Genomic DNA, 23,227 nt, shown 5'->3' on the forward strand with positions numbered 1-23,227 from the left:
ATGAAGACCTGTAAGTCATGAAAATACTCATCGTATTTGAGGCCTGGATAGAAATAAGAGAAAAAAAAGGCATGAAGACGACTTTTTTTTTTTTTTTTTTTTGACAGGCAGAGTGGACAGTGAGAGAGAGACAGAGAGAAAGGTCTTCCTTTTCTATTGGCTCACCTTGCAATGGCCGCTGCGGCTGATCCAAAGCCAGGAGCCAGGTGCTTCTCCTGGTCTCCCATGGGGTGCAAGGCCCAAGCACTTGGGCCATCCTCCACTGCACTCCTGGGCCACAGCAGAGAGCTGGCCTGGAAGGGGGGCAACCGGGACAGAATCCAGCGCCCCGATCGGGACTAGAACCCGGTGTGCCAGCGCCGCCAGGTAGAGGATTAGCCTAGTGAGCCACGGCGTCGGCCAAGACTTTTTTTTCAATGAGAGCAAAGATTTCTCTCTTCCTTCCCATCCCATAATGAAAAAAAGAACAAGTTAAAACACATTCCATCCTACAATACACGTGAAACCTCAAATCATAATATACGAAGATGGAAAACAGTTGGAATAATAATATGGTGCCATGGCGCACTAGGTTAATCCTCTGCCTGTGACACCGGCATACCATATGGGTGCCGGTTCTAGTCCCAGTTGCTCCTCTTCCAGTCCAGCTCTCTGCTGTGGCCTGGGAAAGCAGTGGAGGATGGCCCAAGTGCTTGGCCCCTGCACCCACATGGGAGACCAGAAAGAAGTTTCTGGCTCCTGGCTTCAGGTCAGCGTAGCTCCGGCCGTTGTGGCCATTTGGGGAGTGAACCAACAGAAGACCTTTCTCTCTTTCTCTCTGTCACTCTACCTGTCAAATAAATTTAAAAAAAAAAAAAATCATAAAAAAAAAAGAAAAAATTTAACTTATATTGAAAAAATGGCAAATGAAACTATAATCTTTAAGATGTAAAAATGCATAGCAAGACCATAAAGAAAAAAAAAGTAATAACCATAAAAGTCAGGAATGATGGCTACTGTTGGGAGGATAGAAGGGCTGAAATTTGGGCAATGTTCTCATTGACTCTGTGATGATTACAGAAGGTTTCACTTAGGGAGCCAGTACTGTGGCATAGCAGGTAAAGTTGCTGTCTGCAATGCTGGCATTAATATGGGTGTCATTTCATGTCCTAGTTGTTCCATTTCTGATCCAGCTCCTTGTTAATGGCCTGGAAAAAGCATTGAAAGATGGCCCAAGTGCTTGGACCCCTGCACCCACTTGGGAGACCTGGATGAAGCTTCTGGCTTTGGCCTGTCCCAGCTCTGGTCCCTAAGGCCATCAAGCAAGTGAACCAGCTGATGGAAGATCTCTTCGACTCTGAGCCTTTCAAATCAATAACTAAATTTTTTTTTAAGTCTTCACTTATAATAATTTATTAACCAGTAAATTTATTATATGCAATCTATTTGTGCTACACACACAAAAAAATTTTTTTAAAACTATAATAAGGGTGGGTTACGGCACAAGAGGTTAAGTCAGTGCTTGGCACACCAGCATTCCATATTGGAGTCCTGGGATCAAGTCCCACACCTCTGCTTCTGCTTCTGCTTCAGCTTCCTGCTCATGCACCTGGGAGGCTGCAGATGAAGGCTCAAGTACTTGGGTTCCTGCCACTAAGGTATGAGACTCTGATGGAATTCCTGACTCTTGACTTTGGGCTATTCTAGTGCAAGGTGTTGTGGCACTTGAGGAGTGACCCAGTGGGTAGACAATCTCTCTCCCCAACCCTCCCTGTCACTTTGCCTTTCAAATAACTAAAAATGAATACATAACCATCAAAAAGAAAAAAAAAAAAAAAAAAGAAAACCTTCTTTTAAAACAACACTTGAGGGGCAGGCGCTGTGGCATAGTAGATTAAGTATCTGCCAGCGCACCAGCATCCCATACAGGCACTGGTTCATGTCCTGACTGCTCCTCTTCTGATCCAGCTCCCTTAAGGCCTGAGAAAGAAGTGGAAGATGGCCCAAATGCTCAGGCCCCTGCACCCACATGGGAGACCCAGAAGCTCCTGGCTCCTGGCTTTGGATCCACTCTGCTCTGGCCGTTGCAGCCATTTGGGGAGTAAGACAGCAGATGAAAGCCCTTTCTATCTGTCTTTCCTTCTCTGTTTACTCTACCTCTCAAATAAATAAATAAAATCTTAAAAAAAAAAAAGACACTTGAAGGCAATGCTTAACACAGAAGGAAGAATGGTATAACCTTAGCTATCATCAGGGGATGTTTGTCTAACAATGAAAAAAAAAACTGTAATACTATCTTCAAGAGATCTGAGAAAATACTGCATAAATTTAATGAGAAAAAGAACAATCAACTCCGAGAAATAAAATTAGAGCTAAACGGCACTGAAGCGTAGCAGGTGAAGCCACTGCCTGCCTGTAACACCAGTATCAGTGCCAGTTCCAGTCCTAGCTGCTCCACTTGCAATCCAGCTCCCTGCTAATGGCCTTGGAAAAGTAGCAGAGGATGGCCCAGTTCTTGGGACCCTGCGCCCAAGTAGGAGATCCAGAAGAAACTCATGACACCTGGCTTTCGCCTGGCCCAGCCCCAGCCATTGCAGCCATTTGGGGAGTGAACCAACAGATGGAAAATCTCACTCTCTCTGAGTCTCTTCCTCTCTCTGAGTAACTCTTTCAAATAAATAAATAAATCTTTTAAAACTAAAATGAAAGCCAAGATGAAATTTTAATATAGCAAAACTCAAATATGGATAATAAAAGAAGTCAGATTAGGAAAATCAGGGTGGGCACAGAGGTATACAGCAAGTTACACTGCCATTCAGGAAATCTGTACCCATATCGAAGTGCTGGTTCAAGTCCCCACTGCTCCGTTTCCAATCCACCTCCTTGCTAATGCATCTTGAGGCTATGACAGATGGAGCAGATGATGGTTCAAGTGGTTGGGCCCCTGCCACCCATGTGGGAGATCCAGATGAAGTTCCTGGCTCCTGGCTTTGGCCTCACATGGCCCTGGCTGTTGCAGGCATTTGGGAAGTGAACCAAAGGATGGAAGATCTCTCCCTCCGTCAGTTTTTCTTTCATAAATGTTTTAAAAATAGGGGGCAAGGATCTCTCTCTGCCTCTGCCTCACCTTCTAATTCTTTCAAATAAATATTTAAAAAAAAAAATAGGGGCAGGCATCGTGGTATAGCTAGTAAAGCCTTTGCCAGCAACATCAGCATCCCATATGGGAGCCACTTTCGATCCAGCTCTCTGCTAATGAGCCTGGGAGAGCAGATGATGGCCCAAGTTCTTGGACTCCTGCACACATATGGGACCCCCGGAAGAAGCTCCTGGCTCCTGGCTTAACCCAGCTCCAGCCATAGCAGCCATCTGGGGAGTGAACCAGCAGATAGAAGACCTCTCTCCTTCTCTCTCCCTCTCTAACACTGCCTCTCAAATAAATACATAAATATTTAAAAATAAAAATAAATAAAAGATCCTCGTACTAGAAATCAAGAATATATACTACATGCTTAGAAACAGAGAAAAAGGTACTTTTTGAAAGTGCTAAGAATGGCAATCATTTTATCAAGATTAGAAGCTAGGGGCCGGCGCCGCAGCTCACTAGGCTAATCCTCCACCTAGCAGCGCCGGCACACCGGGTTCTAGCCCCAGTAGGGGCACCGGATTCTGTCCCGGTTGCCCCTCTTCCAGTCCAGCTCTCTGCTGTGGCCCAGGAGTACGGTGGAGGATGGCCCAAGTGGTTGGGCCCTGCACCCCATGGGAGACCAAGAGAAGCACCTGGCTCCTGCCTTCGGATCAGCGCGGTGTGCCGGCCGCAATGTGCCGGCTGCGGCAGCCATTGGAGGATGAACCAATGGCAAAAGGAAGACCTTTCTCTCTGTCTCTCTCTCACTGTCCACTCTGCCTGTCCAAAAAAAAAAAAAATCTGAGTGAAAAATAACTTATACAAAGTCAATCAAAAGGGCAAAACTAGTAGATTTTTCAGGCATATAAAGTATGAATGAAATATACTTTCTTTGGGCTTGAGAGCCAATACTAATATCAAAGACAGTAAACCAAGTAAAAACCAGACATGGTATGCAAAGAATCCAACACAGCAGACATACAAAATAATTCCCAGGCAAACCCCAAGACAATTCCTATGCAGCTCTAAGTCCAAATTAGAGCAAAACTTCACAAGTGCTCCAGGGGCGGGTATCTCTGAGAAAAAGGAAATGCAACTGATAAATTTTATGACTGGCACTGTGGGAAAGTAGACTGTGAGATACTTTATATAACAGTTGAAGATCTGTGAAGATTTCAATACTCCAAGAAAACTAAGCAAACTGTGTTATATTATGTTTAATATTTATTTATCGGCCGGCGCCGCGGCTCACTAGGCTAATCCTCCGCCTTGCGGCGCCGGCACACCGGGTTCTAATCCAGGTTGGGGCGCCGGATTCTGTCCTGGTTGCCCCTCTTCCAGGCCAGCTCTCTGCTGTGGCCAGGGAGTGCAGTGGAGGATGGCCCAAGTGCTTGGGCCCTGCACCCCATGGGAGACCAGGAGAAGCACCTGGCTCCTGCCTTCGGATCAGCGCCGTGTGCCGGCCGCAGCACGCCAGCCACAGCGGCCATTGGAGGGTGAACCAACGGCAAAGGAAGACCTTTCTCTCTGTCTCTCTCTCTCAATGTCCACTCTGCCTGTCAAAAAAAAAAAAAAAAAAAAAAAAAAGATTTATTCATCTATTTGAAAGGCAGAGTGACAGGGAGGGAGATTCAGAGTGACAGAGGTACCTACTATCTGCTGGCTCACTCCTTAAATGCACCCAACAGCTAGGTGTGGGCCAGGCCAAAGTGAGGAACCAGGACTTCCCCATCCTAGTCTCCCACATTAGCAGCAAAGGCCATCTTCTGCTGCCTTTCCAAGTGCATTAGCAGGAAGCTGGATCAGACGCAAATGAGCCAGGACGCAAAATGGCACTGATATGGTATGCCAGCATTTAAAGTGACAGTTTAATCCACTGTACCACAATACTGCCCCCCCAACTTTTCCCCCTAGGGAAAATGGCAGAGGTCAGCACATCCACAGTGCAATGAGGTAAGCCTTGCCCTGGGAAAACCACCTTCCTGATCATGATATCTCCCCTGCTAGGTAAGTAACAAATTTTGGTTTTTAATGAGATAATTTTTAAACCCAATTGTATAAGAAATATAATTCTAGAAATAACTAAAAGTTAAAAAGCATGACACTGTTTTTTAAATTCTTTGCATGTATTTGCTCTCTCATCACTACTTTGAAGTATCACATATAAATAATTTTTATATAATCATAAATGAAAACAGGGTTTGAAATTTTTTATACGGGGCAGGCATCTGACCTAGTGGTTAAGATACCAATTAGGACACATGCAGTGTGCCAGTGATTAGGACATCAGAGTGCCTGGGTTCAACTCCAGGCTCCAGCTCTTGATTCCAGCTTCCAGATAATGGAGACCCAAGCAGCTGGGATCCTGACACCAATGTGGAACTCAGTTCCTGGCTCCCAGATTTGGCATCCTGCCTGCCCCTATTATGGTGAGTGTTTAGGAAGTGAACTAGCAGATGGGAACATTCTTTCTCTCACTGCCTTTCAAATCAAAATTTTAAACAGAAATTTTTTGTATAACCATGCTGGAAGAAGGGGATAGGGGCTGGGAGAAATTTCTCATTTAACATTACAGGAAGATCTAAAATTGATGAAGATGCAATAATATTTTATTTAGAGAAGAATCAGAAGTAGTTGTCTCTGATGAGCAGGGAAGCATGAAAGGAAGAAACAAGAAACTGTTATCATTCTAGTAAAAAAATTTTTTTAAGATTTATTATTTATTTGAAAGTCAAGAGTTACATAGAGAGAGGAGGAAAGGCGGAGAGAGTGAGAGAGGTCTTACATCCACTGGTTCACTCCCCAATTGGTCGCAAAGCCAGAGCTGTGCCAATCCTAAGCCAGGAGACAAGAGCGCTTCTTCTGGGTCTCCCACTTGGTTACAGGGGTCCAAGGACTTGGGCCCTCTTCTACTGCTTTCCAGCAGAGAGCTGGATCAGAACTGGAGCAGCTGGGACTCGAACTGGAGCCCACAGGGGATGCTGGCACTGCAGGTAGTGGCTTTACCTGCTACACCACAGCGCAATCCTCAATATTCTTTTTTTTTTTTTTTTAAAGATGTATTTATTTATTCCAAAGGGAGAGACAGTGAGAAAGAGATCTTTTTCCCACTGGTTAACTCCCCAAATGGCACAACGGCTGGGGCTGGTCCAGGCCAAAGCCAGGACCCTGGAGCTCCATCTGAGGCTCCCACATGGATGGCAGGGGCTTACTACGGGATGCTAGCATTGCAGATGGCACCTTAGCCTGTTGCAGCACAACCCTGGGCTCCTTACAGGTATTTGAACACCAGTGTTGACCGTCAGTCTAAGGATTTTGACAGTAATTCTTGAATTCTTCATCACTGGATAGATAGAAGGATACTAGTTTATGCTGAGGTGGTTAAAAGCACTTACCTAGTACTAAAAATACTTTTTATAATTTGAAAACATTTTATTAGTGTAGTTTTGTATCCTAATGACATTATTTCTTAATTATAAAACCAGGTTAGATTCCTGGCTCAGATTCCTGTTTATAGCTTCCTCCTGCTCATGCAGACCCTGGGAAGTAGTGGTGATGGCTCATGTAATTGCAGTCTTGCCACCCATGTGGGGGACCTGGATTGAGTTCCCAGCTCCTGGGCAATGGACCAGTGAATAGGAGCATTCTCTCTCTGTTTCTCTGTCATTCTCTGCATCTCAAAATTTAAAAAAAAAAAAAAAAGAAAGAAAAGTTATATGAAAATTAAATGCAACCTGTAAAACTTGATTGAATCTTGGATTTCGGAAAAAAAAAAAAAAAAAAAAAAAAAAAACAACTTTCGGGGCCGGCGCTGTGACGCAATGGGTTAATGCCCTGGCCTGAAGCGCCGGCATCCCATTTGGGCACCAGCATCCCATTTGGGTGCCAGTTCTAGTCCCAGCTGCTCCTCTTCCCATCCAGCTCTCTGCTATGGCCTGGGAAAGCAGAAAATGGCCCAAGTCCTTGGGCCCCTGCACCTGCATGGGAGACTGGGAAGAGGCTCCTGGCTCCTGGCTCCAGATTGGCGCAGCTCCGGCCATTGCAGCCATCCGGGGAGCGAACCAGCGCATGAAGACCTCTCCTCTCTGTCTCCACCTCTCTCTGTAACTCTTTCAAATAAACAAAATAAATCTTTAAAAAGAAAAAAAAAACTTTCATGAAAGACTTTTTTTGTCATTTTGATATTTCTTTGCCATGCTGAAAACACTTGATATATTTAACAGCATCATTTACAATTTTTAAAGTCTTTCTGTGATCATAAAAACATACTTGTTGAAAAAACCTCAACATACAAAAATGTTTTATAAAACTACTAATTAACCCTAAAATTTTAGATGTTTAAGGATATTTTCTGTAATCTCATGGACAGTACTAAAGGCACCTTCAACAGAAATGTAAATAAACACCTGTCATTGCCTAACCTGTTAAGTGGCTAAACTATTTTTAATTGTAGAGGGCTTGGGCTAACTCCAAAGTCAGGGTAAAGAAGTTTTAGTCTCCAAGTGACATGAAATTAGCTACAATTTTAGAAGACTTTTTGCTTTTTAATTGTGGATAATTACATGAATAAATTTGGAGCTGTGTGTAGTGGAATATGTGCTTTCATAGTGCAGTGATACCTGCTTCATTAAATGTAGGATTTATTTACTGGTAGGTGTACTTTTTTTTTTTTTTTTTTTGACAGGCAGAGTGGACAGTGAGAGAGAGAGACAGAGAGAAAGGTCTTCCTTTGCCGTTGGTTCACCCTCCAATGGCCACCGCGGCTGGCGTGCTGCGGCCGGCGCACCGAGCTGATCCAAAGGCAGGAGCCAGGTGCTTCTCCTGGTCTCCCATGGAGTGCAGGGCCCAAGCACTTGGGCCATCCTCCACTGCACTCCCTGGCCACAGCAGAGAGCTGGCCTGGAAGAGGGGCAACCGGGACAGAATCCGGTGCCCCAACCGGGACTAGAACCCGGTGTGCCGGCGCCGCTAGGTGGAGGATTAGCTTAGTGAGCCGCAGCGCCGGCCAGGTGTACTATTAAGTACAGGCTTTCTTTAGTACACTCAGGAGATATTTTTAGGTACCTACTTTATAAATCAGGCACTATGAAAATTTTTAGCGATCCAATGAAAAGCGGACTGTTTTAAGCTGTCATTTACAATGGAAATTCCATGTGTTTACCTGGAATTAATAGGTTTGTAAATTTCTAGAAAATTGTTTGATTCTGCTTTTAATGTGTATTTTATGTCAAAGACTCAGGCTTGTCTATCAAAGTAAGACTGTTGGAATATGCATATTATCGGTTAGATTATTTTTCTTATTTTTAAAACCTCTCCATTTTTGTGAACAGTAACATATGAATTGACTCCCATGGCCAAGCCTTTTTTTTTTTTTTTTTTTAAGTTCAATTTGTTTTTATTTATTTGAAAGAGTGACAGGGAGAGAGACAGACAGTGAGTGAAATCTTGCATCTGTTGGTTCATTCTCTAAATGTCTGCAACAGCCAGGATTGAGCCTGGTTGAAGCCAGTGGCCTGGAACTCCATCTTGGTCTCCCACATGGATGGCAGGGACCACAGTACTTGAGCCATCATTTGCTGCCTTCTAGGATGTGCATTAGGGGAAGCTGAATTGGAAGTAGAACTTGTAACCAGGCCCTCCTATATGGGATGTTGATGTCCCTAGCAATGCCTTAACCCATTACTCCACTATGCCTACCCTTCTTTCTTTATTTTCAAAAGTTAATTTTTAACATTTGTCAAAATATTAGTTGCTAAGAGTTTGAGACATCAAAGGTAAAGTTAAAAAAAAGAATTTTAGGGCCAGCATTGTGGATAGTGGGTAAAGCCACCACCTGTAGCGGCGGCATTCCTTATGGGCGCCAGGTTAAGTCCCAACTGCTCCAATTCCGATCCAGCTCTCTGCTGTGGCCTGGGAAAGCGGTGGAAGATGGCCCAAGTCCTTGGGCCCCTGTACCCAAGTGGGAGACCCAGAAGAAGCTCCTGGCTCCTGGCTTTAGATGGGCCCAGCGGATGGAAGACCTCTCTCTCTCTGCCTCTTTGTAACTCTGCCTTTCAAATTAATTAAAAAAGAAAAAAAAAAAGAATCTGAAGCTAACATGAGGACAGAAAAAACTGATATTCTCTCTTCTAAGAAATGAAAATTGGTTCATTTTGCTTCTATATGTTTAAAGCAACTTTAATTTGCAGAAAAATGAATTAAAAATTTTTGGCTAAAAAATTGTATACCCATGAAGTTTTTTCATAACACGCATTCTCATGAACTTTTTGAAGACTTTTCATATGCACAGATTTCAAAAAAATTTTTGTGTCACAATAAATATCCTTTTGCTGCCTTTTTTTTTTTTTTTTTTTTTTTTGAAAGAGCGAAAAAAGAAGAGAGGTATTTTCCATTTGCTGATTCATTCCAATAAAGGCCTGCAACAGTTCAAACCAAACCAGGCCAAAAGCAGCAGCTCTTATCCAGGTCTCCCATGTGAGTGGTAGGGATCCAACCACTTGAATACCACCTGCTGCCTTCCCAGGGTATATGCCTGCAGGAAGCTGGAATCAGGAGCAGAACCAAGACTTGAACCCAGGCACTGATATGGAATGTGGATATCCCAAGCAGCATCTTAATCAATACACCTAATACTTGCTCGTCAATGCCATTTTTCCACAAACCTTTTGAAGTACCCTTATATTATAAAACTAAATTTAAAAACAAACAGCCAAATGTCACAGAAAGAGGAAAGTGGTACTTTTGCCAGAATCTCCTCAATGAGCTTAAAGTTCAAGATGACAAAGACCTACTCTTGTGGACTCAAGGAACTTGAAATCAGCAGAAACCCACTAATTACATTTATTTCCAAAAAGTGTAGACATATATACAAAGTAATTAATGGGCAAGGAGATAACTGTCCCAAAATATTATAATCAGAAAGAAGCTGGTGAAATTCCTATCCACATCACAAGGTGTGATAGTTTAGAGAAAACAGAAGCTACAAAATGTGAAATTCATTAACTTTCTTTCCATGCCCCTTTTCCCTAAACCCACCCACAAAAGTTCTTACTTCATCTATTCCTCTAACAACATGTTGATTCTCATCGGTATTAGTTCATAGCCTCAAAAACCTCATGTCATCAATAACCTCCTTTCCTTTTTTTTTTTTTTTTTTTTTAAAGATTCTATTTATTTGAAAGGCAGATTTACAGAGAGAGAGGTAGGGACAGAAACAGAGAGAGCTCTTCCATCTGTTGGTTCACTCTCTAAATGGCCACAATGGCCAGAGCTGAGATGATCTGAAGCCAGGAGCTTCTTCTGGGTCTCCCATGTGAGTGCAGGGGCCCAAGGACTTGGGCCATCCTCTGGTGCTTTCCCAGGCACATTAGCATGCAGCTGCATCAGAAGTAGAGCAGCTGGGGCTCAAACTGGCACCTATAGGGGATGCTAACACCCATTAAAGCTGGGGCTTTAATCTGCTGTGCCACATAGCCAGCCCTCCTTTCCTCTTTTTTAAATCCCCTCAAACTCCCTTTGGTGAATGAGTATCTGTCACAATCAAAATCAAATTAAAACAACAAAAATCCTTAGAAGTTACTTTTTCATTTTTCTCATTCTTTTCTCCACTAAACATAGAAAAGCGCTTTCTGCTTAAATAGTTGTAAACTGACTTCTATCCTGGTAACTGTTAACAATGGCATCAGAGATCTCTAAATGGCCAAATGCCAAACAATGTTCTAATTTCAGTTCTCACTATACCAACCTTTGTATGTTAACTGATGATCACAACCTATTTGTTGAAATTTTTTTTCTTCCTTTCTGAGATGCCTGCCACCCATAATACATGACTCTTTCCCATTCCTCTGATCATTTCTTTACTGATTGATTGCTCCTTCTGTCAACCCCTTTAAATGCTAAGAGTTGCCTAGAGTTCCCTGCTCTTATTCAATATGTTGTGCCTATCCTGACTAGTCATGTTTTCCTAATGATTAACTAATTTTCAACTGTTGCCACTTTCTAAATCACTTTATCACTAGCTCAAACCTATCAAAAGCTTCAGATCCTTATTTCCAATCACCCACTAGACATTTTTACCTGGATTCTTCCAATACCTTTACCTTAACAATGACGTTTCTTTATTTTTCTTCCCTTCCTCCAATATTCTCCATCTAGCTAATACCATTAATATCTTCAATCCAGAAATTTGTAACTGATTCCTCTGTCTTCTCAACCAACCATTCACCGTATCCTGCTGATTTTTCCTTAAAGATCACCTCTGAGATATATTCTACAACTACTCCCATATTTGAGGAGCAGCTCTTACCTGTACTAGTACCACTGACTCCCAACTTACCTTTCTGCCTCTGGCTTCCTGGTGTATTTAATGTATTTTCAATTTACAGTTAGGAAAACCATTTTAATTCCTCACTCCTTTATCTGAAGAGCTTTAGTGAATCTTACTGACTAATGTTCATATTTTAACTTTATGTACTATATAGCATTTACAACTGATTTCATTTTATGATCACCAACTGGCCAGCTGACAATAGCAGAGTACTCAAAATATATGCACACAACCAAGAATCCTAGCATCAAAACACAGAAAAGGGGTAACACTAGCCACTAGGAAAACTGGGTATTTTTTACTCCCCTTCCCATCAAATGGCTATAGGAGTTAATGGGAAACATAGTAAATCATAAATATTCAGCTCATTTCCCAAAATGAGACTCAAGAATACACTTGATCTACCTAACTATAAACCTACATTACTCTTATATATTAATTCTTGTAGATTATCTTTTAAACATATGCCACAGATATATATGCCACAAAAATTAATATTGTGGGAGCTACCTGCAATGCCAGCATCCCATATCAGAGCCCTGGTTTGGGTACAGGCTACCTTGCTTCCAATTCAGCTCCATGATAATGCACCTGGTAAGGAAGCAGAAGATGGCTCAAGTGCTTGGGCCCCTACCACCCTTGTGGGAGTTTCTGGGTCCTATCTTTGGCGTCAACAATCCCCAGCAATTGTGGTCATCTTGGGAGTAAACCAGCAGATGGATATCTTTCTCCATCTCTCCCTCCCTCTCTCCTGACTAGTCTGGAGACATGACTCTGTCACTCTGTCTTTCAAATAAATCAAAATAAGTAAACCTTTTAAAAAATTAATACTGTAAAGAAAAACTCTGCCCTAGGGGCCGGTGTAGCACAATGGATTAAGCCAACACCTGTGACACTAGTATCACATATGAGCAGTGGTTCAAGTCCCAGATGCTCCACTTCTAAATCAATTCCCTTCTAATGCACCTGGGAAAGCATCAGATGATGATGACCTGAGTGCTTGGACTCCTGCCACTCACACAGAAGACCTGGATGGAGTGGATGGAGTTCAGGTTCCTGGCTTGAGTCTAACCCAGCTCCAGGCCACTGTGATCATTTGGGTAATGAATCAGCAGATAGAAAACTTTTTTAAGATTTATTCATTCGGAATAAACGAATAAATTAAATTTATTCATTTGGAAAGCAGAGTGAGAGAGAGGCAGACGCAGAGAGAAATCTTCCATTGGCTGGTTCACTTCCCAAATGATTGCAACAGGTGGAGCTGAGCCAATCTAAAGGGAGGAGCCAGGAGCTTCCTCCAGGTCTCTCAAGTGGGTGCAGGGGCCATAGCAGAGAATTGGATCAGAAGTGGAGCAGCCATGTCTTGAACCGGCGCCCATATGGGATGCTGACACTGCAGGTAGTGGCCTTACCCACTACTTGAGTGTCGGACCCAGAAAACCTCTCTTTAGTTCCCTCTAAGTCTGCCTTTCAAATAAAACATTTTTCTCTTTTTTTAGTGATTTATTTATCTGAAAGGGAGAGTTACAGAGAGGCAGAGGCAGAGAGAGGTCTTCCATCCACTGGTCCACTCCCCAAATGGCCACAACGGCAGGAGCTGCACCGAAGGGAAGCCAGGAGCCAGGAACTTCCTCTGGGTCCTTACTTGTGTCTTTCCCAGGCCATGGCAGAGAGCTGGATCAGAAGTGGAGCAGTCAGTAATCAAACTGGCACCCAAATAGCATACCAGCACTGCAGGTGGTGGCTTCATCCATTACACCACAGCACTGGCCCCAAATGAAACATCTTAAAAAAACTATTGTAGGAGCCAGCACTGTGGCATAGCGGGTAAAGCCACTGGCTGCAGTGCCAGTATCACATGTGGCTGCCTGTTCAAGACCTGGCTGCTCCACTTCCAATCCAGCTCTCTGCTATGGCCTGGGAAAGCAGCAGAAGATGGCCTAAGTCCTTGTACTCCTGCACCCACGCAGGAGACCCAGAAGAAGCTCCTGGCTTCAGATAAGCCCAGGTCTGGAACTTGCAGCCATTTGGGGAGTGAACCAGCGGATGCAAGGTATCTCTCTCTGCCTCTCTCTAACTCTGCCCTTCAAACAAATAAATAAATCTTAAAAAAAAAACAAAAAAAAACTGTGCTATAAAATGAAGTTGGATCCCTACTTCAAACCATAAACAAAAATTAACTCAAACTTGAACAGCGTTTGTCATGACTGTTGAGGAACAGGTTTTTTGTTTTTCTTTTTTCTTTTTTTTTTTTTTTTTGACAGGCAGAGTTAGACAGTGAGAGACAAAGAGAGGTCTTCCTTCTGTTGGTTCACCCCCCAAATGGCTGCTACAGCCAGCGCGCTGCGTCGATCTGAAGCCAGGAGCCAGGTACTTCTCCTGGTCTCCCATGGGGTGCAGGGCCCAAGCACTTGGGCCATCCTCCACTGCACTCCCTGGCCACAGCAGAGAGCTGGACTGGAAGAGGAGCAACCGGGACTAGAACCCAGTGCTGACACCACAGGCAGAGGAACACGTTTGTTTTTTGTTTTCTTAAAGAATAGAGTGGGACTGGGAATGGGAGAGGGAGGAAGGGATAGGGTGGGAATGGGGGTGAGAGGGCGGGTATGGTGGAAGAATCATTATATTCCTGAAGTTGTACTTATGAAATTTGGCCTCATTAAATAAAAGGTTTCTTTCGGAAAAAAAATTAACTCAAAATAGATGGAGACATAAATATAAGAACTAAGCTATAAAACACTTAGAAGCACAGAAATAAACCACTGTAAACTTCATATGCAACAATTTCTTAGAGATAATATCAAAAGCACAAACAAGGAGTGGGCATTGTGATAGAGGGTTTAGTCACAGCTTGGGATACCCATATCCCATAACAGAGTACCCAGTTGGGGTCCCACTTCTGCTTCTGATCCAACTTTCTGCTAATGTACCTGGGAGGCCATCCATATGGGAGACCTGGATAGAGTTTTTGGTTCCTGGCTGTTGTGGGCATTTGGGGAGTAAACCAGAATACTGAAGATTGATCCCTCTCTGTCTTTCAAATAAATATAAGTTTTAAATATAAGTTTTTTTTTTTAAAAAAAAGGCACAAATATAAGCTGGACTTCACCAAAATTAAATACTTCCGCACTTCAAAGGACATCATCAAAAAACTAAAAAGAGGATTCACAGAACAGAAAAAGAACACTGCAGGGCTGGCATTGTGGTGCAGCAATTTGGACTGCCGCCTGTGACACCAGCATCCCATAATGGTACTGGTTCAAGTCTCACCTGCTCCACTTCTGATCCAACTCCCTAATGAGCCTGCAAGGACGGCAGAAGATTGCTCAAGTACTTGGGCCCTTGCAACTCACATGGGAGACTAGACGGAGTTCTAGGCTCCAGGTTTGGCCGGGTCCAGCTTCAGACATTTCTGCCATTTGGGGAGTGAACCAGCAAATGGAAGATCTCGCTGTCTCTCCCTAACTCTTTCAAATAAATAAATCTTTTAAAAATAAAAAAAGGTTTAAAGGCTTAAAAAAAAAAAAAAACATTGCCAATCATGTATCTGATTAAGGACTTGTATCCAAAATAAGTAACTCAGCAGTAAGACAATCCAATTTTTAAATTAGACAAAGGACCTACATAGTTCTCTGAAGGTGGTCTACAAACGGGCAACAAATACATGGAAAGATGCTCAAAATCATTAGCTACCAGGAAAATGAAAATCAAAACCACAAGTACTATCATTTCTTTTTTTTTTTTTTTTGACAGGCAGAGTGGACAGTGAGAGAGAGAGAGACAGAGAAAGGTCTTCCTTTGCCGTTGGTTCACCCTCCAATGGCTGCCGTGGCCGGCACACCGTGCTGATCCGAAGGCAGGAGCCAGGTGCTTCTCCTGGTCTCCCATGGGGTGCAGGGCCCAAGCACTTGGGCCATCCTCCACTGCACTCCCGGGCCACAGCAGAGAGCTGGCCTGGAAGAGGGGCAACTGGGACAGAACCCGGTGTGTGCCGGCGCCGCTAGGCGGAGGATTAGCCTAGTGAGCCACGGCGCCGGCTAAGTACAATCATTTCATACCCACCAGGATAATTACAATCAAAAAGACAGATAACAAGAAGTACTGGTAAGGATGTGAAGTAATTGGAAACCTAACTGCTGGTGACACTGTAGAATGGTACAGTCTCCTTGAAAAACAATCCGGCAGCTCCTCAAAATGTTAAACAGAGCTAGTATCTAATCCAACAATTCCACTACTAGATATGTACTCAAGAGAAAAGAAAATGTATGCCCACACAAATCCAATGCATGAATGTTCATAAGTGGCATTTCTTTTAACAGCCAAAACACGGAAACAACCCAAGGTCCAGCAAAGGTGATACTTTTTATGGCCAATACTACTTGGCCATAAAAAGAAATGAAGTACGGATACATGCTACAACAAATAGGTACCTTTAAAACATTATTCTAAGTGAAAGAAGCAGACAGAAAAGATCACATACCATACTCATGATTCCATTTACAGAAAATGTCTAGAGTAGGCAAATCTACAGACACAGAGAGTAGATTATTGGTTGTCAGGGAATAAAGGGAGTGGGGAATGGGGAGTGACTGCTAATGGATACAGATTTTTTCAAGTGATTAAAATGTTCCAAAAAGAGAGAACTGTGATGGTTGTACAATTCTGTGAATGTATTAAGTTACTGAGTTATAAACCCTTATTTTTAATATTTATTTCTTTGAAAGGCAGAGTTAGAGAGAGAGATCGATCTTCCATCCACTGGTACACTCACCAAATGGCCATAACAGGCCATAGCAGGGCTGATCCAAAGCCAGTAACTTATTCCAGGTCTTCCACGCGGGTGCAGGCACCCAAGGACATGGGCCATCTTCTGCTGCTTTCCCAGGCACATTAGCAGGGAGCTGGGTCAGAAGTGGAGCAGCAGGGACTCAAACCAGTGTCCATATGGAATGCCAGTGTCACAGGTGACCGTTTTACCTACTACGCCACAGCATCAGCCCCTGAATTATAAGTCTTAAAATGGTACTTGTGAATTACATACATATAAATACGGCATGTGAATTATGTCTCGTTAAAATAAATAAAACTATAAAGTTACAATTTTTGCATTTTACTGTTAAGTAAATTTTATTCCCAACACCAAAAACAAACATCTAAAAAATAACTAAAAAGTGTAGTAAACTGGAAAGTGGGTGGAGATACAGATAACACAAGAATAGACACATTAATTATATTGCTCTGTTCATTTGGTATGTCTGAAATTTTCCTTAGTAAGTTTTCCAACCTCCCTAAAGTATAAAAATAACATAGTAGGGGCTGGCACTGTGGCATAGTGGGCTAAACTTCTGCTTGTTCCACTGGTATCCCATATTAGAGTGACCACTCAATCCCAGTTGCTCTGATTTCAATCCAGCTCCAATGCAAATGCACCTGGGAGAGCAGCCGATGACGGCTCAAGTGCTTGGGCCCCTGCTCCCATGTGGGAGACCAGGATGAAGTTCCTGGCTCCTGGCTTCAACCTGTGAGAAAGTCCTGTTGTCCCTTGCATGTGCTCTCTCTCACGTGCACATACTCTATCACTCTGCCTTGCAAATCTTCAAAAAATAAAAGTAACACAGTAAATTAACATTCCTAACATTTTTGTTCTTTTCTGACATAGGAAGCAGAATCCTGTGTATTCAAGACCGGCAAGGTCAGGCCGGTGCTGTGGCTCACTTGGTTAATCCTCCACCTGCAGCGCCGGCATCCTCTATGGGCGTCGGGTTCTAGTCCCAGTTGATCCTCTTCCCGTCCAGCTCTTTGCTGTGGCCTGGGAAGGCAGTAAAGGAAGGCCCAAGTGCTTGGGTACCTGCACCCATGTGGGAGACCAGGAAGAAATACCTGGCTCCTGACTTCGGATCGGTGTAGCTCCAGCCGTTGGGGGGTGAACCAATGGAAGGAAGACCTTTCTCTGTCTCTCTCCCTCACTGTCTGTCAAATAAATAAATAAATGAAAAATAAAGAGTAAACCTCTTAAAAAAAAAAAAAAAAGACTGGAGAGGTCACAAGCTTCATTATTCCTTTGCAACACAACATAAGACACAGTATGTGACAAAAATGAGGAATAGTCCATCCTTTTTTTTTTTTTTTTTTGACAGGCAGAGTTAGGCAGTGAGAGAGAGTTATAGACAGTGAGAGAGAAACAGAGAGAAAGGTCTTCCTTCCGTTGGTTCACTCCCCTAATGGCAGCCACGGCCGGCGCTGTGCCGATCCGAAGCCAGGAGCCGGGTGCTTCCTCCCAGTCTCCCATGCAGGTGCAGGGACCCAACAAGCACTTAGGCCATCCTCCACTGCCCTCCCAGACCACAGCAGACCGCTGGACCAGAAGAGGAGCAACCAGCAACCGGGACTAGTACATGGCACCCCAACCGGGATTAGAACCCGGGGTGCCGGCACCACAGGCGGAGGATTGGCCAAGTGAACCACCGTGCCTGCCAGAATATTTCATTTTAACTTCCTCAATCCTAAGGCAGCTCTTCACCTTAGGTTCCTGCATCTTTCAGAGTTAATAGATATGGCAATTCCTAACACATGGATACAACTGCTCCTAATATCATACTGTCCAATACAGCCTTTAAATTCTAGTTTCGGGCCGGCGCCGTGGCTCACTAGGCTAATCCTCCGCCTAGCGGCGCCGGCACACTGGGTTCTAGTCCCGGTTGGGGCACCGGATTCTGTCCCGGCTGCCCCTCTTCCAGTCCAGCTCTCTGCTGTGGCCAGGGAGCGCAGTGGAGGATGGCCCGGGTGCTTGGGTCCTGCACCCCATGGGAGACCAGGAAAAGCACCTGGCTCCTGGCTCCTGCCATCGGATCAGCGCGGTGCGCCGGCCGCAGCGCGCCGGCCGCGGCGGCCATTGGAGGGTGAACCAACGGCAAAGGAAGACCTTTCTCTCTGTCTCTCTCTCTCACTGTCCACTCTGCCTGTCTAAAAATAAAAATAAAAAAAATAAATAAAAATTCTAGTTTCAATAAATCAAATTATAAATTTAGTTCTTTGCCTCAATAGTTACACTTCTAGTGTAATCAGTGTCTACCATACTGAATAAAGCAAATATAGGACACTGCCATCATTGCCAAAAGTTCTATTGGACAGCACCACCCTAATACATAAGAAATGTCACTGGGGCAGGTGTTGCACACAGGTATCAGAATTGGTTAGTTACTCTGCTTTGGATCCAGCTTCTTGCTAATGTGCCTGGGAAGGCAGCAGATGATGGCCTAAGTACTTGGTTCTCTGACACCCTGTGGGAGACCCAGATGGAGTTCTAGCCTCCTGGCTTCAGCCTGGCCCAGCCCCTGCTGTTACAGGCATTTGGGGTAAGAACCAGCAGATTAAATGCTCTCTATCTCTCCCTTCCAAATAAATAAATATTTTAAAAAGAAATATCAACAAAGCAACTTCCACATTCCAAGAGAGAGCTGTTATACTGTACTTCATTTTAAAAAAACAAATTTTCCTAAAGAAAGCCAAGGAATATTATTCATGAAGGGTAGACCAACACAGCACTTAAGTTCTACACTCAGAACTACCAATGCTACAGATGCTGGCCATGGCAATTCCTCAGAGGCAAATTTCTGTATTTGTTAAAACAGATTACCAGTATACTTTCAATTTCCTCAAGTCAGATGTGAAGAGTATGCTAAAATATAAATAAAGCAAATTATCCTTTCAAAGATCTAATGAAAAGGTATATGAGTATTTGTAATCCATGACATTAAAGAGTTTATGACCCATAGCAAAATATACAGAATAAAATTCCTTTCCAAAGACAGCTTGGAGGCCACAGACATAATTTAAAAGACTATTAAATACATTTGTTTCATCTAGAAACAAGGGTTAGCCAGATAATTTCTATACATCAAGTTCTAAAATTATGTGTGCATTTCATCTGATATTTCCGTTAATGCCGATTCACATAAAAATCTGCAGCAGCAGGAAACAGGTGCATTCTTAATTCAAATATTTAGAACATTTTTAGCACTTTAAAAAAATCAGGTGAGCAAATTTTAAAATCTGAATTCAGATTTTTATATTTAGGAACTTAACAAGCTGTATTCCCTCTCATGCTATCACTGCAAACACTTGGGAAGGTACCTAACATTCCAAACACAAAACATAATACTTTGATTTATGAAATTTAAAACCCTTTCCTTGCCTGAACTATCAAACACTTAAAACTTATGGTCAAAATGGTTCCATTTTAAAGTATTTTCAAACATTTGAAAAGGCCAATAAAGAATTTTAAGAACATACTATTTATCCACCGTAAATACTTTTAAATTCAACTGTCTTTGCAAGTCACTGCCCCCTCCCAAAACAAAAAATAATTCTCAAGAGAGAATCAGAAACATGGAAATTGAAACCAGCCTGTAGGCGAGGTAGTACACGGGAGAGTCACATGGAATTGATCTGAAGGAGAAAGTTACTACTACCGGAGCATCTGGAGTCAAATTAAATCAGGCACAATTTACATATTTCTAGCTCTGTACTGACCTCACATGGTGTTTTCCTGTATGTTATACATAGGCCTACCTAGGCTTTTACATTTGAATTGGTATAATAAGATGGTTTCCTGTCCTAAAGTTAAACGCTCTCAAGAATAAAATAACATTCCATAACCGTTTTCCCATTGTTCATGAACCTTCACTGTTCATCAAATCACCCCGATAAAACCATCTGTTCCCTCTAATTGCTTCCAAAGAAAAATTCTAGCAACCAAGGACACCAGATTGTAAAACACAGTCGGAGTAGAGTTCTGGCACTGCCGAAATATGTTAAGAAATCTTGGCAAATTAGTAGAAATCCCTTAGACCGTAATTATCTCAGTTGCAAAAACGAATACAATACAAACCTACATCTGAGCAGGGGTACGAGTTGGATTTAATTAAAAAGAAATGCCTCAGATACTGGATGCACTCCAAATACAGGGTACCTCTCGCCCATCTCATTTTCCCTCCCACTACTTCCCTTTAGGCTTCCAAGCTCTACTTATCCCCATACCCCATCCAGCCGCTCACTCCAATCCCACACAACCCCACCAGCCCCCAGTTCCAAGCTGCTACTTTGCTTTGCACCTCCTGAGCTCCCCGCATCTCCCTCAGCCCCCATTTCCTACCGGCTCCTCCCCTCGGCTCCCCACCGCCTCGTCACCAGGTTCATCCTGCCCCTCCAACCGTCTCCCGCCCCCAGGTTCCTTCCTGCCCTCCAAACACAGCTTCCCCGTCTCAACGTTTTATCTCGTTCCTCCAACGGACTTCCCCAACGTCCTCCTAGCGCCTTTGGTCCCAATGTTCTCCAACACTCAACTGACTACTGCTTTCCACCCATTCTCTTCCACACACACACACACACACACACACACACACACATCTGCAAAGGCACCCACGTACGAGAGCCCCCACCCCCACCTTGATCCTCCATCTTTCCCTTTTATACTTGCTTCCTTTCTTCCTGCTCCCCCCACCCCCACCTCCTCCGGAAGAGTCGGTTCCCAGGCCAAGGTCTCTCACCTCATTCGGTCACTTCAGTGGTGCCAACCGCTTCATACAGGAAAAAACAACCAATCACGTCCCCGTGGGCGCTTCCCTTGCGACTCCGAGCACTTACCGGGCACCCGCCCCACCGGGCACCCCGCACATACGCACACACAAACGGAGCTCCTTGGGGACGAGGGCTGCGGGTAGACTGAGCGCTCTTACACCGGCCTCAAACACAGCCCACTTCGCTACAGCCCTTCGCCATTTTGGTTTCCCGCGGACTACCGGTGCATTCTGGGATCGCAGAGCGACTCCGGTGCCGAATGGCAGCTCTCCAGGGCCGCGGCGGGGGCGGGGACTGCGCGGCGAGCGCGGAAGAACACCGCGCCCTGCGTCCCGAGCCGGGGCTGAACAAAGACGGACTCTTTAACGTTGCGGTGAGACCGAGTCCTTCCGCTGCCGGGGCTAACACAATAGTGAGCGCACGGCTCCTGGCTGTCGCTTGAGCAGCGCTGCTGTGTCTAGTGACGGAGACGGTCGCAGTGGACCTTCAGTGTGATATTCCTTCCCTGGGAAATAAGACGGTGCTCTGTGTCCCTTGCTGGGCCGATTTCCTTTCCGCGGGGAAAACTTCGCCTGAAGCACGTTCTTCTGCCTTCACCCTGCGGCCTGCTGTTAGAATTTCCTCCAGCGGGGAGGAGACCCAGCGTGTCAGAATTATATTTTGTTAAGCCCCAAACTCCTTAAGAGGAGCTGCTGATATGGAAGGCTTTCAGAATTTTCCCTCCTGATATGTTTTTTCGGTTTACCTCCTTTGCGATTCTTCTTAATTTGAATGAAATTAGAATAATCCTGTGCAAGGTGTTTTATTTTAGGAATACAGAACTTTTTCATAGTAAGGCAGACCCTTACCCTGCCCGATATTCTGCGGCCGATAGGGGTCCCAACTGACAAAACCGTGAAAGTGCGTGCTTGTCTCTTCGAGGGACATTTAAATACAGTCTCGCACCTCTTCGTAGCCAGGTATGGTCCTACATTTATAACTTTGTCAAAATATTTCTTAATCATTTTATATTTTGGCTGATACTATGCCCAGGGATAGTAAATCCCATATTTTTTTTTCTGTCTCGAAAAAAATACCTCTTAACTGCCTAACCACACTTTGCTCATATTTCAAAAGGGGTTCCCTCAGCCTGTGACCTCAGAACTTGGCAAATAAGCATATTCATGTTAGCCAATATTATTCAATATTCTAAATATCTTGGTCATTCCCTTCCGCTGTGTTTCCAACAGTTCTAATTTCAGCTCCATCTTCTTACACTCTTACTGCATCTGCCTTTCGATTTTCACTTTATCTCAATTCTCTTATAACCTACTTGGTAATAAATTCTTCTTGAATGCCTTTTATACGTTGAAAATTTTGACTTTAAAAAAAAGCAGTTCAAAAATGGATGATGTTAGCCGGCGCCGTGGCTCAATAGGCTAATCCTCCACCTTGCGGCGCCGGCACACCGGGTTCTAGTCCCGGTTGGGGCGCCGGATTCTGTCCCGGTTGCCCCTCTTCCAGGCCAGCTCTCTGCTATGGCCAGGGAGTGCAGTGGAGGATGGCCCAGGTGCTTGGGCCCTGCACCCCATGGGAGACCAGGAAAAGCACCTGGCTCCTGGCTCCTGCCAGGATCAGCACGGTGCGCCGGCTGCAGCGGCGGCCATTGGAGGGTGAACCAACGGCAAAAGGAAGACCTTTCTCTCTCTGTCTCTCTCTCTCACTGTCCACTCTGCCTGTCCAAAAAAAAAAAAAAAAAAAAAAAAAAAGGATGATGTTACAAGACAGGTATATTTCTATGCCACTAAATCTAATAAAACATTTTGTCTAAGTTCTCCACAACACTTCTGTCAGATAGCAAAGCTCGCCTTCACTATCTTCAGTGATTTAATACCTCAGAGCCAGTCTAATTTCGTTTACACAGAAACTCTGATACTGTAGTCCCCCTTCATCTGTGAGGGATGTGTTTCAAGACGCCCCCAGTGGATGCCAGAAGCTTCTGATAGTACCAAACTCTAAAAATATTATGTTGTTTCCTAGGTATAAATGTCCATCATAAAATTTAATTTATAATTAGGCACAGGAAGAGATTAATGTAGATAATAAGATAACAACATACTGTAATAAAACTTAGGTGAATGTTCTCTCTCTCAACATATTTTATTGTACTATTGATCTTAGCAAACTCTAAATAGACAGTTTTTTTCTTAAGGCACTAACTTCCATCAGGAAGCACT

At 43.8% G+C, this 23,227-nt stretch overlaps 1 protein-coding gene and 1 non-coding gene across 25 annotated transcripts in view; both read right to left on the reverse strand.

Moving 5' to 3' along the window:
- Positions 1-21,230, reverse strand: part of MTF2 (metal response element binding transcription factor 2) — an 81,837-nt gene extending 60,607 nt beyond the window's left edge. For all 24 annotated transcript variants that reach the window (XR_016210897.1, XR_016210901.1, XR_016210896.1 and 21 more), the window contains exon 1: positions 20,981-21,230. Coding sequence is in view for 3 of the 24 variants with exons in the window: in XM_002715858.6 (XP_002715904.1) it covers positions 20,981-20,985 (5 nt within the window). In the remaining 21 variants the exon portion in view is untranslated. The remainder of the gene's footprint in view (positions 1-20,980) is intronic.
- On the reverse strand, positions 4,964-5,121 carry LOC127493893 (U1 spliceosomal RNA). Its single transcript, XR_007924430.3, has one exon. It is a non-coding gene; the product is annotated as a U1 spliceosomal RNA (small nuclear RNA).
- Positions 21,231-23,227: the final 1,997 nt, after the last annotated feature.

Source organism: Oryctolagus cuniculus, chromosome 7 (genome assembly GCF_051225735.1).
Source record: "Oryctolagus cuniculus isolate XC-2025 breed Fujian yellow rabbit chromosome 7, ASM5122573v1, whole genome shotgun sequence".
NCBI classification, from domain to species: domain Eukaryota; kingdom Metazoa; phylum Chordata; class Mammalia; order Lagomorpha; family Leporidae; genus Oryctolagus; species Oryctolagus cuniculus.